This window comes from Arachis hypogaea, chromosome 5 (assembly GCF_003086295.3).
Source record: "Arachis hypogaea cultivar Tifrunner chromosome 5, arahy.Tifrunner.gnm2.J5K5, whole genome shotgun sequence".
In the NCBI taxonomy this organism is placed as follows: domain Eukaryota; kingdom Viridiplantae; phylum Streptophyta; class Magnoliopsida; order Fabales; family Fabaceae; genus Arachis; species Arachis hypogaea.
The window spans coordinates 16,433,103-16,451,898 of record NC_092040.1 but is presented as its reverse complement, the minus strand read 5'-3'; the positions used below and the strand labels follow the sequence as shown (position 1 = coordinate 16,451,898).

The 18,796-nt window shown below is 33.3% G+C and overlaps 2 protein-coding genes across 2 annotated transcripts; one reads left to right on the top strand and one right to left on the bottom strand.

The window, feature by feature from the left end:
* Nucleotides 1-10,379: 10,379 nt before the first annotated feature.
* On the top strand, nucleotides 10,380-15,672 carry LOC112800907 (uncharacterized). Its single transcript, XM_025843360.3, has 6 exons — nucleotides 10,380-10,855; nucleotides 11,259-11,696; nucleotides 12,014-12,095; nucleotides 12,357-13,136; nucleotides 14,024-14,281; nucleotides 14,835-15,672. The coding sequence occupies exons 2-6, from the start codon at nucleotides 11,294-11,296 to the stop codon at nucleotides 14,992-14,994; spliced, it is 1,683 nt and encodes a 560-aa protein (XP_025699145.1). The 5' UTR covers nucleotides 10,380-10,855; nucleotides 11,259-11,293; the 3' UTR covers nucleotides 14,995-15,672.
* A 1,026-nt stretch (nucleotides 15,673-16,698) lies between these two features.
* Nucleotides 16,699-18,587, bottom strand: LOC112800906 (uncharacterized). Its single transcript, XM_025843359.2, has 2 exons — nucleotides 17,959-18,587; nucleotides 16,699-17,055 (listed from the first exon to the last, which is right to left on the bottom strand). Exons 1-2 carry the CDS (start codon nucleotides 18,373-18,375, stop codon nucleotides 16,888-16,890), a joined length of 585 nt encoding a protein of 194 aa, XP_025699144.1. The 5' UTR covers nucleotides 18,376-18,587; the 3' UTR covers nucleotides 16,699-16,887.
* Nucleotides 18,588-18,796: the final 209 nt, after the last annotated feature.

The following is an 18,796-nucleotide window of genomic DNA, read 5'->3' as shown; positions in this document are numbered from 1 at the left end:
AAGTAGTTTTTATACTCAACTAGTAACCTAGGTTTACAGAAAATGAGTAAGCTAAGATAGATAGTGCAAAAATCTACTTCCGGGGCCCACTTGGTGTGTGTTTGGGCTGAGCAATGAAGCTTTCACGTGCATAGGCTATTCCTGGCGTTTAACTTCAGCTTTTGTGCCAGTTTGGGCGTTTAACTCCACCTTTTATGCCAGTTCTGGCGTTTAACGCTAGAATAGGATAGAAAGTTAGCGTTAAACGCCAGTTTGCGTCATCAAAACTCGGGCAAAGTATGGACTATTATATATTGCTGGAAAGCCCAAGATGTCTACTTTCCAACGCAATTGAGAGCGCGCCAATTGGGCTTTTATAGCTCCAGAAAATCTATTTCGAGTGCAGGGAGGTCATAATCCAACAGCATCTGCAGTTTTTTTTTCAGCCTCTGAATCAGATTTTTGCTCAGGTCCTTAAATTTTAGCTAGAAAATACCTGAAATCACAGAAAAACACACAAACTCATAGTAAAGTCTAGAAATGTGATTTTTGCATAAAAACTAATAAAAATATAATAAAAAGTGAATAAAATATACTAAAAACTATGTAAAAATAATGCCAAAAAGCGTATAAATTATCCGCTCATTAGACCACAAACATGGTGATTGTATGTGGATTAATTCCAATTAGTCAACCCTACATCGAGAATAAGTTAAAAGGGCATAATTAACCTCAATCCACAAGTCCTAGCCAACACACTAATTAACTTAGTGAAAGACTAGTATTAGTGGAAACCAAGTTAATTAACAACCTTCACACAATGTGGCATATACATCCACCACCCAAGTTCACCCAAACCACATAATTTCCCAACCAAGAGTGAGAAAAACTATGTAAAAATCCAACCAAGCATTTTATCAAACACTTGGTCGGTATGAAAAGAAAGCATAGTTAATGACAAGAAATAGTAAATACTACAACTACCAAGCAAGAAAAATAAAGATAGCAACTGATAAAGCAATAAAAGAAGCATGAAACATAAAATTGCATTAAATGTAAATTAAAGTAACAAAAGTGCAAATACATAAAAATGGCAAGAATGGAGAAAATGACAAGATAAAGTAATGAAATTAAGACAAGAAAACAAGGAAATGTAGAAGAAACTAGATTAAAACAAGAATTAAAAAGGAGAGTTACAAAGAAAATAAACTAAAAACTCTAATTTCTAGAGAGAAGGGGGAGCTTCTCTCTCTAGAAAACAACCTACATAATACTAAACTAACCCTAATTTTCTCCCCCCTTTCACATGGAGTGAGGCCCTCTTAGATATAGGAAGAATCAGCTTCAGAAAGTCCAAAAACTGGGCTCTAGAGGCCCAGAAATTGTCCCCAGCGATTTCCATTAATTGAGTCACGTGCTGAGACCTGTGCATACGCACAGGTGTGTGCGCACGCACACATGCTGATTTTCCTCTTATGCGTACGCACGGGACGTTGTGCGTACGCACACATGGCTTTGTGGTTCTTGTGCATACGCACAGTAGGTTGTGCGCACGCACACTCCAATGTGTGCTTCTCCTTTGTTTTCTTCATGTTTTCTCCCTTTGTACATGCTTCCTTCCACTTTTGCCTTGCCAAACTTGCCTCTAGGACCTAAAATCACTCAACAAACATGTCATGGCATCAAATGGCATAAAAGTGGGATTAAAATCACTAATTTAATCTCAAAATAGCATATTTTCACAATTAGGCACAATTTATAGAGAAAACACAAAGCATGCTATTTACATGAATAAATGTGGGTTTATATGATAAAATCCACTCAAATCAAACCAAAATATATCGTCAAATATGGATTCATCAAAGCCCAGTCAAGTATTCGAAGCTTCTCTCTGACATCTTGCTCATAGTATGTTGCAGTCTGCTGGTTCTTATTTGGTATTGTATCCCACTTGTTAACAACTATTACACAACCTTTCCCTTCTTGTTCTATTCTTTCATCTATCTTGTAGTCCTTCAAAACATATTCATAGATGTGTGAGGAAAAATAAATTAAATAAATGAATAACCAGTGTATGAAAATTGATTATGAACTAGAATACATAAAATAAAAGCATCTATCAAGAACCTATTCTGTGATACAAGCCATGGCCTCAATAACAAGGGCTCAAAATGCTCATAAATGACAAATAAGAATAAGAAACATCAGCATAAATAACTCAATCAGAAAAATCAAAATAAACAAAGAAAAATTTCAACATAGCTCTGCACCATAGTATCTTTAACATCTCAAATTAGACAAACAAACAATAAAAATCAACAAATCAGAAAAATCAGCATAAACAATTCAAAATCAGAATCATGGAATAAACAACTCAATTGATTCCAGCATAGAAATCAATGAATTGAAAAGGCTAAGTTATATGTCTCTGCAATCCCTACCAGTCCAGTCCCACAACATCCGTTTGCAACATTTATAGACCCTGAAATGATTAATAAACTTAAAACATACATGATATGGTGATTATCCATTTCCACCAAATTAAATAGCATATGAGAGCCACACTAACATGAACTAAAAGGATTTCGTATGATCTTGAGCAGTGCAGCATAGAAATCAATGAATTGAAAGGTAGAACCAGAAAGTGTGGCTTGCAAAGAGCTAACAGTCGATGCTAATTGACCATTGAATTATTGAGCTTTTCCATGGACAATATCATAATACACTCTTAAAGGTCCTTCTGCTGCAGTTCTACCTCCTGGTAAAGCACCCCAATGGCAATGTACTCAGAACCCACACTTTTCTTGCTCCGGCATCGTATAGTTGCTTCATCATATAATAATCAATTAACCAATAATAACATTATATAATGGTAAGCATGCATGTTGGAATTGGTGACAAATTAATTACCTTGGAGACGGAGCTTCCCAGCGAAGGAGAGTTCCGCGATGACAACGAAGTGGGGCTGCGGGAGCTGCAGCGACTGCGGGGGCTCCGGTGGCTAAGGGAGTTACGGTGGTTGCGGGGCTACGAGAGGTTGGGGGCTGTAAGAGTGGGATTGGACTGCGTTGGGAGATTTAGAATTTTAGGGTTAATGATAAATAAAGCAATTTTTTAGTATATATGAATAATGAAAAGTTAATTGAATTTTGATTAAATTAAAGAATTAGGGTTGTTTTTGTCCAATACAAAAAGAGGATATTTAAGTCTTTTTATAAAAATTAAATAAAATTTATTTTTATTTTTATTAAAGTATAAGGGTGATTTAGTAAAATCATTGATATATGTATTTAAAAGAAGAAAAATTAATTATTGACGTAGAACACATAATCCACATGTCATGTTTTAATTTGTCCATATTTTTATTGTATTGGTACGTATAAATTTATCATCGTATCAAAGTAAACACCTTTATTCTTTGGCATCTACTCAAATAAAGATGCTAAAAACATCTTCTTATTGTTGTAGAATAAATAAACAAAGAAGAAAATAAATTTAAAATAAAGAAATATAAGATTCTAGTATTAACGTTCACCAATACTCTTATCTTGCAGTAATAGAAGTAATTTCTATATTTACTAATATTATAATTCTTATAATTTAAAATTGTAGAGAGATAAGAGATAGTTTATATTATAATGTGAAGAGAGAAAGATAATATTTGTTTTATTGCTGTGTGTATTGTCTCGTACCATACCTCCTATTTATACATGTATAGGGTTCATATTTTCAACCTTTATTAAATGTAAATTCTTTCTTGGTAACATGAATATTCTTTCATGGGAAAATCTGAGTGACCCATGATATTAATGGGCATCCACATCCTTCGTGCTTATCACAATACTCCCCCTTGGATGACCATTTAGGATTATGCCTTGTTAAAATCTTATTAAAGAAAAACCCAATGGGAAAAACTTTAGTGAAGGAAAAAGAGTACAAAATCCTTTGTGATGGGGACTATCTCATTAAAAACCTTGTCAAGAAAAATTCAATGGGAAAAAAACTTGATCAAGGAAAAGAGTACAGTCTCCCCCGCTTGTCGACATCATTTAATGTCTCGAAATCGGCGCATCCCAATCTCATGTACCAATCTTTCAAAGGATGATTTTGGGAGTGACTTTATGAATAAATCTGCTAAATTATCACTTGAACGGATCTGTTGGATATCAATTGTCCTTTGATTTTGAAGATCATGAGTGAAGAAGAATTTGGGAGAAATATGCTTTTTGCTATCACCTTTGATGTATCCACCTTTAAGTTGAGCAATGCATGCTGTATTATCTTCAAACAGGACAGTTGGAGCTATCTTATGATCAATTAGTCCACATGATGACAGAATATATTGAATCAAACTCCTGAACCAAAACCACTCACAACTTGCTTTATGAGTCGCTAGTATTTCAGCATGATTAGAGGATGTTGCTGCAATTGTCTGTTTCATGGACCTCCATGATATAGCTGTTCCATCATATGTGAACATGTATCCTATTTGAGATATCCCTTTATGTGGATTAGACAAATATCCTGTATCTGCATAGCCAACTAGTTGTAACTTGGATCCACAGGGATAAAATAATCCCATATCAACCGTTCCATGAAGATATCGGAATATTTGCTTGATTCCACTCCAATGTCTTCTGGTTGGAGAGGAACTATACCTTGCTAGTAAATTCACCGCGAATGATATGTCAGGTCGTGTATTATTAGCGAGATACATTAGCGCCCCAATGGTACTAAGATATGGTACTTCAGGACCAAGGATATCTTCATTCTCCTCTTTAGGATAGAATTGATCCTTTTCCACATCTAAAGATCTTACGATCATTGGGGTACTTAATGGATGTGACTTATCCATATAAAATCTCTTCAAGATCTTTTCTGTGTATGTTGTTTGATGAATAAAGATCCCATTTTTTATATGCTCGATCTGCAGGTCGAGACAAAAGTTAGTCTTTCCAAAATCTTTCATCTCAAACTCTTCTTTTAGAGTTTTTATAATTGTTGGAATCTCTTCAGGAGTTCCAATGATATTTAAATCATCAACATACACAGCAATTATATTGAATCCAGATGCATATTTCTTTATGAAAACACACGAGCATATATCGTCATTCTTGAATCCATTTTTGGCCAGATACTCAATAAGACGATTATACCACATTTGTCCAGATTGCTTTAAACCATATAAAGATCTTTGCAATTTGACTGAGTATAACCCTTACGAATATTCATTGGATGGTTTAGATATCTTTAGTCCTTCAGGGACTTTCATATAGATATCCCGATCTAATGAGCCGTATAAATAGGCTGTTACCACATCCATTAAATGCATATGTAGTTTATGATATGCAGATAAACTGACAAAATAACGCAATGTTATCGCATCTGCTACAGGGGAATACGTTTCTTCATAATTTATACCGGGCGTGTATGAAAAACATTATGCTACAAGTCGAGCTTTGCAGCATACAACTTCATTTTTCTCATTTCGTTTTCTCACAAATACCCATCGGTATCCAACAGGTTTACATCTTCTGGTGTACGGACTACAGGCCTGAAGACTTCACATTTTGCAGGTGAGTCTAACTCAGCGTTCATGGCTTTTTTCTATTTTGGCCAATCATTCCTTTGTCGATATTCTTCGACTAATCTTGGCTTAAGATCCTTACTTTCATGCATGATATTTAATGCCACATTATATGCAAATGTTCTATTGACAATTGTCTTATTTCGGTCCCATTTCTCTCCTGTAAAGATATATTTTATCGAGATCTCATCATTTTCACAATTTTCAGGTAGCTGAACGTCTTTTGGCGATAAAATTACATCAGAATTTTGGACAACTGCAGGTGTCTTTACTATGTCTTTTTCAACAGGAATAATATTTACCTCTTTTCTTTTTTGAGGATTTTTGTCTTTGGAACCGACAGGCCTGCCACGCTTCTGGCGTGAATTTGTTTTAGTGGCTATTTGTCCGACTGGGACCTCAATTCGAAAAGGGACATTTTTCAAGATTTGGTTATCTTCTTTGTATCAGAAAATGCATCAGGCAATTCATTTGCTATTCTTTGCAAATGTATAATCTTTTGAACTTCTAGTTCACATTGCCCTGATCGAAGATCTAAATGTATCAAGGATGATGCATTCCAATTAAGTTCCCTTTCAGGAAGCTTATTCTCTTCCCCTAATATTGAAAATTTTGATTCATCAAAATGATAATCCGCAAACCGGGCTTTAAATACATCTCCAATTTGTATCTCAAGATACCTCACTATAGAGGAAGAATCATATCCAACATATATCCCCAATTTTCTTTGGGGTCCCATTTTGTTGTGATTAGGTAGTGCAATAGGAACATATATCGCACACCCAAATATTCTTAAATGGGAAACATTTGGCTGCTAGCCAAAAACTAATTGCATAGGGAGAGAACTAATGGTAACTCGTTGGCCTCAATCGAATAAGTTCTGCGGCATTTAAAATAGCATGCCCCCAAACCGAAGTTGGAAGATTTGTTCTCATAAGTAAGGGTCTTGGAATTAATTGAAGGCGTTTAATAAGTGATTCTGCGAACCCATTTTGTGTGTGAACATAAGCTACTGGATGTTCAACACTTATTCCATTAGCCATACAATAAGCATCAAAAGCTTGGGAAGTAAATTCACCAGCATTATCAAGACAAATTGTTTTGATTGGATTTTCTGAAAAATTGTGCTTTTAATTGAATAATTTGAGCTAGTAATCTCGCAAACGCCAGGTTGTGAGAAGACAATAAGCACACATGTGACCATCTCGAAGATGTGTCTATTAGAACCATGAAATATCTAAAAGATCCACATGGTGGATGAATATGTCCACATATATCGCCTTGAATCATTTCTAGGAATTCATGGGACTCAAATCCAATCTTTACTGGTGATGGACTTAAAATTAACTTTTCTTGAGAACATGCAGCACAACAAAATTCACTAGATTTAAGAATCTTCTGGTTCTTTAGTGAGTTTCTATGGGAGTTTTCAATAATTCTCCGCATCATGGTTGATCCCGGATGACCCAATCGGTCGTGCCAAGTTATAAATTCATTTGGTATAGTAAACTTCTGGTTTACAATGGCATGTGATTCAATGGCACTAATCTTGGTATAATATAACCCAGATCAAAATGAGGGTAACTTTTCTACTATAACATTTTTATTTGAATCATGTGTTGTGATACATAAGTACTCATGACCTCCCTCATTCATAGTCTCAATATGATATCCATTTCGGCGAATATCTTTGAAACTCAATAAGTTTCTTAGAGACTTGGTAGATAATAGTGCATTATTTATTATGAATTTTTTCCTCCAGGATACAAAATTATAGCTCTTCCAGAGTCTTCTATCACACTGCCTAAGCCAATAATAGTATTAACATATTCTTCTTTTGGCACAAGATAGGTAAAATATATATCATTTTTGAGAATGGTGTGCGAACTTGCATTATCCACAAGGTATACATCTTCATTATATATCCTTGCAATTTTCTTCAAAGATAAATAATAATAAAATGAGTAGTAATGCATGCACAGTCAAATTGAATTCTTGATTGGAATTATTTTTCTAAGAAACGCTGCACATAATATCATATACTAAAATTTTATTTTAAAACTTGACACATTTAATGATTTCAAAATTCATAAACATTAATATTTCATTATTTATATACATCATATTTGAAACTTAAATACATAAAAAATAAAACTTAACAATAAGTTCTTTGCATTATTTATTTACATGGATACTTAACAATCCCACATATTAAACAATTCCATCATTGATCAAATGACCAATATTTCCTTCAGGATCCTTAAAGAAATCAGATACATCATAATGAGTGGTGGAATTTTCAGCATCATTTGAAACAAAATTTGTTTCCTTTCCTTTGTCATCCTTTTTCAAAGATGCTTGATAAAGATCAACTAGGGGCCTTGGTGTACGAAAGGTACACGACCAATGGCCCTTTCTACCACAACGGAAATACTTATCCTTTGTTGATTTATTTTTCCCAATATTTCTTTCTTTATCCCACTTCTGGTGAGATCCTCTCTTTTGAACATACCTACTTTTCCTTTCATAATTTTTTTTGTTACCAAAACCTTGCCATTTACCTCTTCTGGAGTAATGATTTGCCGCATTTACTTCAGGAAATAGGACGGCGCCAGTTGGGCACTCTTCGTGATTCTTTAAAAGCAACTCATTGTTGCGTTTAGCAACAAGAAGGCAAGAAATTAACTCATAATATTTTTTAAATCCTTTTTCTCGATAGTGCTGTTGCAGGAGCACATTTGAGGTATGGAAGGTCGAGAAAGTTTTCTCTAACATATCATTATCAGTTATGTTTTCCCTACAGAATTTCATTCGTGAGGTGATTTGGAACATTGCTGAATTATATTCATTTATGGATTTAAAATCCTGTAAACGCAAGTGCGTCCATTCATATCGGACTTGAGAAAGTATCACCGTCTTTTGATGATTATACCTTTCTTCAAGGTCTTTCCAAAGATCTGCAGGATCTTTTAATGTGAGATATTTATTTTTCAATACTTCATCAAGACGATGACGAAGAAAAATCATGGCGTTGGCTTTATCTTTTTTGGGATGCATTATTTTCAGCCTTAATGGTATCTCCAAGGTAGCGTTTGTTTTCGGGGGCAGGACACGGAGACATGGACAACACTTGTTTAAAAAGTGTTTGGAAGCAGAGACATGGACAGTGGACATATTGTCTCCGAGACAGTTTTTTATATTTTTGTGTCCACTCTTTTACGAAGGACAATGATGGACACGGGATTTGGAAGAGTGGACTCGGACAATTTTATAAATTTTATTTTCCTTTTTTTCCACTATTACCCCTTCTTATTTTTCCTATTGCGTTGTTCAGAGATACTTTTTTCTTCCTGTTCTTTCTCTATCTCTTTCTGTTTCAGGTACTCTCTTCTTTCTGTAGAATTTTTTATTGGGAATAGATAATTCTTTTCTTTTTATCGTTTTACTTCAATACCATTTTAATCTTATATTATATTATTTGATTTGTAATAAAAATAATAACAAAAATAATTAATCTTGAAACTTTTGAAAGATAAATATTATTAAAAATAAAATTGATCTTTTAAAATGATAAAAAATAATTTATAAATTGTAATTGATTTTATATAATTTAAAAAAAAATCAGTTTTTTATAAAGAAAAATCAGTTTTTAGATAAAAAAAATTAATTTTTTTAAATAAAAATATATTTTTATATGCAAAAACTAATTATTTTTTCATGTAAAAATGGATTTTTTTAAAATTAATTTTTTTATTTAAAATTAATTTGGCTTATTAACTTAAACAAAATTTTTATTAATCAAACTCAAAATTATTTTTTTTGTTAATCTTAACCATATGTATTCCTACATATTAATAATAAATTTTAAAATAAAATAATTATATTTATAAATTTTATTTTAATATAAATGTTAATATATTTTTTTATTAAAATTTTTTGCCTCTTCAAATATGTTTTTCAAGTTCCGTCTGTACTCCTATGTACTCTTATTTTTTATTAAATTAATTTGTATTGATGTAGAAAATTTGGAATTACAGGTTTCAGTGTCATGTTCTGTCCTGTCTCTAAAAACAAACGCGGCCCAAGATCCATTGAATCAAGATAGATTTTAGCATCTAATATCGAAGATAAATAATTATTTCTAGATATATCAAAAGCATTAAATTCAAGATGAGAGCTTCGACATAATGAAAATTTATTATCTGAGTCTTCCTAAAAATTTGATCAGAGTTTCGTGCTGATAACATATTGTAGAATAAATAAACAAGGAAGAAAATAAATATAAAAATAAAGAAATATAAGACTTTAATATTAACGTTCACCAATACTCTTATCTTACTATAATAGAAGTAATTTCTATATTTACTAATATTATAATTCTTATAATTTAAAACTGTAGAAAGATAAGAGATAGTTTATATTATAATGTGAAGAGAGAAAGAAAATATTTGTTTTATTGTTGTGTGTATTGTTTCATACCATACCTCCTATTTAAACATGTATAGGTTCATATTTTTAACTTTTATTAAATATAAATTCTTTCTTAATAACATAAATATTCTTTTACAAGAAAAACTGTGTCACCCATGATATTAATGGACATTCACATCTACATCTTTCGTGTTGATCACAATACTTATAAAGATTTTCATGTTAAAAATATATTTTATTTATTTAATTATATTTTTAAAAAATATATTTTTATAATACATCAAAATCAAATCATATAATTGATTATCTAATAGTAAAAATAAAATATCTTCGCAAGGACAATTGTAAAATTTTTATGTAGTATCCACGTTATTCTTTTTCCAAATACCCTAATTTTATTATAACACACTTACAGAGAGGGAGAAGGGGGCACGAAAAGAAAGAAGACAGCGAGAACCAGAAGAACACAAGGGACAGGTGAAGAAGAAGAAGAAGAAGAAGAAGAAGAAGAAAGGGTAGAGGGAGGCGATGGCGGGGAGGGGTGGTGCTGTCGCTAGGTCACAGTCGTGACTGAGAGAGAGAGAAAGTTCGGTTGAGAGAAGCAGAGAAGGGGACAGAGGAGGTTGAGCTCGTCGTAAAAGAGAGAAGAAAAAGAGAAAGCGACGGCGGAAGAAGCCATCGCCTCCGCCGCCGCCGTCGAGCTAGAGAGAGAGAGAGAGAGAGAGAGAGAGAGAGAGAGAGAGAGAGAGAGAGAGAGAGAGAGAGAGAGAACGCGACGAGCAATGGGAGGAGGGGGTTGTTTCCGCGCAGCCGAGCTTCCGTCACCGTCGCTGGCTCCCTTCTCTGTCATTGTCGCGTGTTAGTTTCCTAAGCTAATTCTTATTAATGCTTTGAATAGTAATGTCAGTTAATGCGACAGGATTAGTTACCAATTTAATTTCCAGCATTTGGTGAAGAATCTTTTATGTTACATCTCTGCATAAATTATATTACATATGATGAAGACATTTTTAAAAGCATCATAATTTGGTCAGCTACACCACACACATTTTTAAAATGAAGTAAGTCTTTTGGAAAAGAAATAAATAGAAGTCAGTATGGTTTTATGTGGTTGATGTGAAGTGAAATGTGAGTTGCATATAGTGCTTGCAAGGATCCTTTGTCCCATAAACTGTGAACCTTTCATCCTTTTACTACAGAGAATTACGCTTTCATTATCGAAATATTAGCCTCTTTTACCAAATCTTTTTTCACCCTTCAGAACACAGGAAAGATCTCAAGCTTGCAACTGCAACCATGGTTGGTAACAGTGACACCGAACACAGCACAACACAGAGGTGGCGATTCACCTGGGAAGCACAATCGCCTACCCCAACACTTCGCCTATTGCTCTTCACCACCGACACCACCTTCAACCCTTCCCTCCAATGCTACAATCTCAGTGTCAAATTTACTTCCCCACACTCTGTCCTATCCGTGGAATGGTCTGACTCTGATGGCGCTGCACCCTCCAAGCTCAGCGTTCCGGTTCCAAGGGTTTTGGTTGACAGGGAGTCACCGATCTTCCGGGCACTCAGCGATCACATTGAGGTGAAACTCTGCCTCCTCCTTCCTGTGAATCACCCCATCCTTTCCTGCCTGCCCGACGACCTCCAAAATCTGTTGCCCGGTGCCTCCGGGCCTCTCAAAATGCAATCTGGTAATCTTAAAATGTTGCTTATTTGGTGCCATTTTGGGGCCTTATGTTTTTTTCTTGCAACTTCGTGTTGAGGGGTTTGTGACAATTGCATTGACTTTTGCATGGTATAATTGTTTATGTTACCTCTGTTAATCTCTGACAGTTGCTTACTTTCCTCGTTCGTTGTTTCCTTACATTGAAGAATGTGTTCTTTCTATTACGTGTTAGCTAGTTTCTTTGTGTTCATTTTGGCCAATAATTTTTGTTCTTTTGTGTTTGCATTACAGAAGATGTTGATGTTATAACAGTTTTTTTTTTTTTTTTTTTTTTTGGTTCAGATGTTGAAAGTTTATCTTCTAAAGGAGAAGTAGACTTCTATTGCAGAAGATGCTCATTCCAATTAAACAGATATCCTCTGAGGTAAGATTTTATACTTCTCATTTAAATGAAAAAAAAAAGAAAAAAAAAATTGATTATCTAGTATTTTGTTGACTTTTCATAGATAGTTTAGCCATGAAGTGCAGACATAGTTGCTTTATGGTTCAAATACAAGAAAGCAAACTGATGAGACTTCATCACTTACAGTTTTAATACCAGTAAACCTGGGATTGCTAATTCATATAGTTTTTTATATTTAAATATCTTCGGCATTCTCATTTTTCGTCTACATCACGTATTTAGGAATTTTGTTGAAATGCCATCAGCGAATTGGAGGGAGGTTGCCGACAACTGGTTCGGGGCTTGTTGTTGTTCATTTGGTGGTATAAGTGAGAAGCTGGTGGTAAGGTATGCTAATTCTTATGCATGTTCACAGGGGATATGCCTATTGAGCTATACATCTGTCACTCTTTGCAAGGATGATCTGCTGGAATCTAATTTTCCTGAAGTGTGTGCACAAAAAGGGTGTGATTCTGTCGTCGATAACCTTGCAGATGAAATTGTCTGCAAAGCCACAATAACCTCTGGATTAACCAAGGAAAGCACCTCAACCTTCAATCATACTGATACAAGTCAAGTGATATGTACTTTTAATGAGAATTCAAGGTTTACATTTCCTCAGAATGAAAAGCTTTCTGTGAATTTGAGACATGAAGTCACTGTGAATAAGCCTAATAATAGTGACTTCTCTAATTCACATCCAGATTCAGATGGGGCTGAAGATGTGGCCATCACTCCTAATTGTTGTGTTCATAAGGCTAGTATTCTTGGGGATGAAGACATGGAAATTCTAGGAAATAAGAGATCTTTCCTCAATGGGTTTCTTGAAGATGTTTTCATGGCTAGATCTTCAAATCTTTCAAGTGATATTGATTGGCATGAATTTAAATGCCCTCAATGCAGGTCTCTTCTTGGAGCCTACCCCTGTTGTGAGGGCCTTGCTCCTGTAGATGGAGGAGTACGATTAATCAAATGTTGTATATCAACCTGTGTGCCAAATGGAGGATCAGGTGACATATTCAGGTTAGCCAAGATAATTCTTCTATATCAAAAAGAAAAAACATGAATGATTTTTCTGAATTGTGCCCTAATAACACAAATGCAGCTGATTGTGATAAAGAAGTTTGAGTAAAAGAACTATGATCCTTGAGCATCAAATAAATAGTTGATACTAAAATGTTTTTAGGGAGGTAACATATATTGAGGATCCTAAAACAAGTATCTGAGTACTTTTTTTATTTGAATACTTTTGTGAGTGACATTTTATCTTTATTCCTTTCCAGCTGCTCATTTTAAGTAGGATCTTGTTGACAAGTGTCCTTAATACAAAAAATAGATGGATTTCATAGAGAAAGTGAATCTCTATTGCTTTTACTATCAATGGAAATTTCAAAATGTTATTTTTCTATAAATTCCTTCCATTTGTATATTAGCTAGGCCATTTTAAATATGTGCATGCAAAATGTGGGGTGAAAATTGGATGCTTTGGACTGGATCATGATGGAGATAGGTAACAAATGATTAATTTGCTTTTGATCATAAAAAAAAAAAAACTATTAAAAGATTCATCACCTCCATGACCCATTTAGTAAACTATTCAACCCATTCGATTGCTCTAGTTATCTATAATTTACAGCATTTCCTGGTCTTTCCTATATTCCAGATTCTATTACTAGGAGCTATTTTATCTTTGTAATGGCTAGCTCCTTTAGCTAAAGCTATATATATATATATATATATATATATATTTTCAATGCTTATGGCAGTTTTAGTGGAACAAACCTTAAGAGTTCAGTTTAGTTTATTTATTTATCTTTTTTATTTAGAGCATGAGAGTTGAATTTATTCTTAGGTTTGATTGTCAATATGGATGAACTGAAATAATTCTGATGCATTATATTCGTTTCCAGCAACTATACAGTAGACAGAATGTTTGCAAATCAGTTGGTGGAGTGTGCAAGTGCTGAATCTTCCTTCCGGTTTGTTATAAGAGAGCTAAACACTAAATCCCCTGTCCTGCAAATTGTTCTTTTAAATCCAGACAATTGGTCATGTTTTGGCAGTTGTACAGGCACTGGGGATGAAAATATACTTCCTAAATTACAGTTACAGCCCATCATCAAGGTACTTTTTTCTGACTGCATGACCGGAGATGAAACTCAATTAAGGTCAGTTATCAAGTTTGAAGTTTTTAATTCTTTATTCTCTTCGAAGTTGTTGGCTTGGGCTTTAAACTTAGGAGCATCTATAACTTCAGTCTTACTCCTTCAGACCTATATTGCTCTTTTTAAAAATTAATTGTTGTTTGTCTTAGATGTAAAGAATTCAATATGACATAAGCCCAAACAGTTAAGGATAGCTGGTACCTCTGGTTCATAATATCTGTTGCTTGAGCCGTTTACACAGGAATTTAAGGAACCTAAATTCAAGACTGATTGCAAAATTCTTTATCAAAATACCCTTGGTGTAAATGTTTCGTTATCTTTAGTGCTTAACGTTGTGTGGAGGGTAAAGATGATAACTGGTTAATAATGTTACATTGAAATGTGAGAATGGTAAATTACTGAACAAACAAAGTGTCTTCAGTTAAGGTAGTCATAAGTAAATATGGTTTGTTATGAACCGAAGGACTTGGATTCATGGTCTCAAACTCGATATCCATTTGCCTCCTTTACATCTATTGCATTGATTGGTTCTTACGAGGTTGGATAATTTGTACAGAATAATAGAGGAATGGGCGACAAAGAATTCGGCTGAAGATATTTTCATGCTGACCCAACAAATTGAAGAATTGGTCAGGTCGTTGATGTCAGCAAAGGATAAATATCCACCTTCATGTGCTTCCCTTCAAAGGTTAATTTTGTCATCTTTGCAACGATAGGCGATAACAAGCTTCTCAATGACTCATTCATCTAGTCATCTATGCTTTGATTAGTGATAAAGAGCAAATAATGGAGGATTATTTTTGAATGTACAAAAAAGAGTAGATGGCTATGGTTAAATGATAATTCCGTGGGGTAAGCCAAAATGTGGATAAATGATCACAGCATTGGAGTTGTTAGGCGACCCTCAAATGAGACTACCATGGAAACACTAAGAATTTTGTAGTAATTATCCTGAGCTTAAGAAATGCATGAGGGCGGAATTATTTTCACAGAAGCTATTTGATCATGGTGAATTTACATATATACATTGGGGAAAAAAAGGGCTGAGCGTAGCTTTAGATTCGAAGATTAGAGATCTAACTTGTATTCCTTCAGAGTTCAGATGATCAGTAAGAGTAGTGTGATGTCATATTGCCGTGCGTCTGGAGTTCTTGTTACTATATAGATTTTGTTTAAAATTGTAGGATTAGTTTATACTCCTTAATTTTCTATATGTATCCATTATTGTAACTGGCTGGGCTGCTGTTTTTCAATGAAATTGTATTTACAAAAAATGTATTACAAATTTCGAGACATCATGACATGTATGATGTTAAATGTTGAGGATCATGAGTCAAAATGTCGATGAGTCTTGTAGCTATTAAATTTAACCATAGGAAAGTTTACACATGTTCCATACTATCTATTTGGAACATTTATGTTCCAATCAGCAGAGGAGTTAAGATAGATTGTGGGCACTAAATTAAGGTACTTGAAAAGAAACGCCTTTCAATATGGTCAAATGGAATTCTAAACAAGACCCTTTACGTGCTTATTGAACATGTAAAAGATGTTTCAGTAGTTAGTATTATATAATGTAAAAAATTAAAGAAAATTAAAGCAAACTGATAATATACCATATTTATCGATTTTCTTATTGAAAAAATTTTTTAAAGTTACTGCAATTACATGGATAGAAATTTTGATATAAATTGTTTTTGGTTTTTATTAATATTGAAATGAAATATGATAACCGTATGAAAAATTGAGTATAAGAGTGTACTCTGCATTGTATAATTAAATTTTATGTTTTTAACCTATTTCTATCCTTGCCATCAATTAATATAAATATATTCTAAATTCTAATATCATATTATTATTATTATTATTATTATTATTATTATTATTATTATTATTATTATTATTATTATTATTATATCCAAAAACATTAATACAAAAACATACCAAAATGTGGCATTGTTAAGAAGTTAATAGATAGGGAATACACGAAATCATACTAAAATTGTACCATGTCCTAAACATGGACCTTCTCTATCATATCCTTTTAGTAAAATACTTTACCTTTGAAAAAAAAATCATATTAAAGTTAGTCAAATTAAAATTATATACTGAATACTAAAGTTAGGGAATCTAAACTTTCAAGTTCAATGCAATGAATATTCCAATTGAAATCACTACTACACTACCAGGAAAAAAAACTATCTTAACAACAATTACATGACATACACAGCAAATTTTATTACCATATTAACTTTACAAATTTTGTTAGACAAGAAATGAATCGTATATCATTATCTTATAACATTCCAAATATTTATGGTAAAGATTAAATACTACTGATATAACAATTATAGTTATAAATAAATGATATTATCCTTGAGTCAAAATAATAATAGAAAACAAAATTTACATCAAACATATATCCTATAACATTTCAAATATTTATTATAAATATTAAATACTATTGATTTGACTATTATATTATACAGAATTGAATAACTATCATTGTTAAAGTCAAAATGATAATGAAAGAGAATTAAACATCCTTACATTGTATAAGCCTCACGAAAACAATTTTTTAGATACCAAAATCCTGTATTAAAAGAATCTCAAAATCCTTTAGGACCACTCTCTTTCAAAACAGTGGGCTTTTCAGCCATGGCAAGACAATAACGGGCAATCTCCCTGAACTTTGGAATGCTCCTAAGGTCTACCTTGGTGCCATCTTTCAAGGTGATCACAATGTCACCCCACTCACCAATGAATCTTGGCACTACCTGAATGTATGAATTTCAGTACTCATTCAACCAAAAAAAATTCATCATAAAAATTAAAATATCTACATTTAGATCATCATATTCAAGCTCATTTACTCTTTCAATTAAAAATTAAATTTCGGGAAGAAACTTAAATGCAAATGGCATAACTAATAAATGTAAGATATGTTTTGATGTTAACCTAAAATTTAGCGAGATTAACTCAATTTTGAAATCCTTAATTGGGATGGCCGTGAAAAACTTGTATAAGCTGTGGAGCCTTATTTGTGAGTAGTGTGGACTCAATACTGAATTAAGATGACTAGACATACAGACATAATCTACCATTCAATTATTAGAATAATTCTTGCATGTTAAGATACAAAAACATTCATAATTCATGTTCATCTAATAATCATATTATACTCAATGACACCATGATCAGTAATTAGGCTACAGAACATACTTGAATCACCCTTATTCTTGAAATTAACATGCTAAATATTGAATCCCAAAATTGCAAGAAGTGTTCAAGCAGTAATTTGTAATAAATTCCTGTAAGATCTAACTATATCAATATACTAAAACAAGATGTGATTTGAAAAAACAATATTAGCTCAAAGAATGATGACGCTGCTGAAATTAGAAAAGAAAAAGCAAAATAGAAATAGATAACTTGAAAAAGAAGGAAGTGTTGCATTTAATTGTAAGTCTAGAGAATAAGTGTCTACACCACACTTGCATCTCAAATCAAGAATCTCTTCGAATCAATCAATAACTAATTGAATTCTGACTCTAATTAATTGCACAATGTACAACCTACTAACTGAATTTTGTCTTCACCCTTAATATATACGACACTTGAGAGTCCAAAGATTAATATCACTGAATTATATACAATTTAGAATTTAAAGATAATGTCACCTGAACATCTTTGACAACTGAATAGGAAAAATCGCTGCGGTCCTGACCGGTGAGACCAGAAATAACAGTCACTCTAAGGTTGGTAAACCTATACCTCAAGTTGAAAGCACGGGATACCGCAGCAAGAGTCAGAGGGAGCCACAACAAGGTGAATCCAAGGAGAAGGTTGGCCAAGAGATCTCCGTAGTGGGCTCCGCCGTCAAAAAAAATAATTTCACCCGCGGGTTTTGATGGGCTGGAAGCTGGGGTTGTGGTGGTGCTAGGGGGTTTGTTGGTAGGAGAGGAAGACACACGGAGCTTTGTGATTGGTCTGCGGTGTGGAGTCAGAAACTTAGGGAAGAGTGATACAGAGGTACGGTGGCTGATGGCAGCACTAGTGATGATTGGTGGTGGCAAGAAGAGTGGTGTGGTAGCCATGAGTGAGAGTAGTGTATTGTTGAGCGTTATGTTCTTTTAACTCTTCAATTATATTATCCGAAATATTAAATTGAGTGGCAGAGAAAAAACATAATAGAATAAAAAAAAAATCTTTTCTTTGTTTTATTTTTCCTTCTCTCTCACTGTCTTAGTGGTTGATGATGTAGCCAAGTCGCTCACTATTTTATTTTTGTCTGAGTACATTAGAGTACAAAGAAATTGAAAAGCGAAGTTTACATAACATAAATAAGTTCCGTTTGTAAAACTTCAAAAATAATTTTTGAATTTTGATTTATGAAAAGTAATAGTTTTAATGTTTGGTATAATTTTCAAAATTAAATTGTACCTTTTTAAAAAGTTACTTAGAAGTTTATAGAAAAGTTAAAACAATTTATTTTTTTAAAATAAAAAATTTTTTATC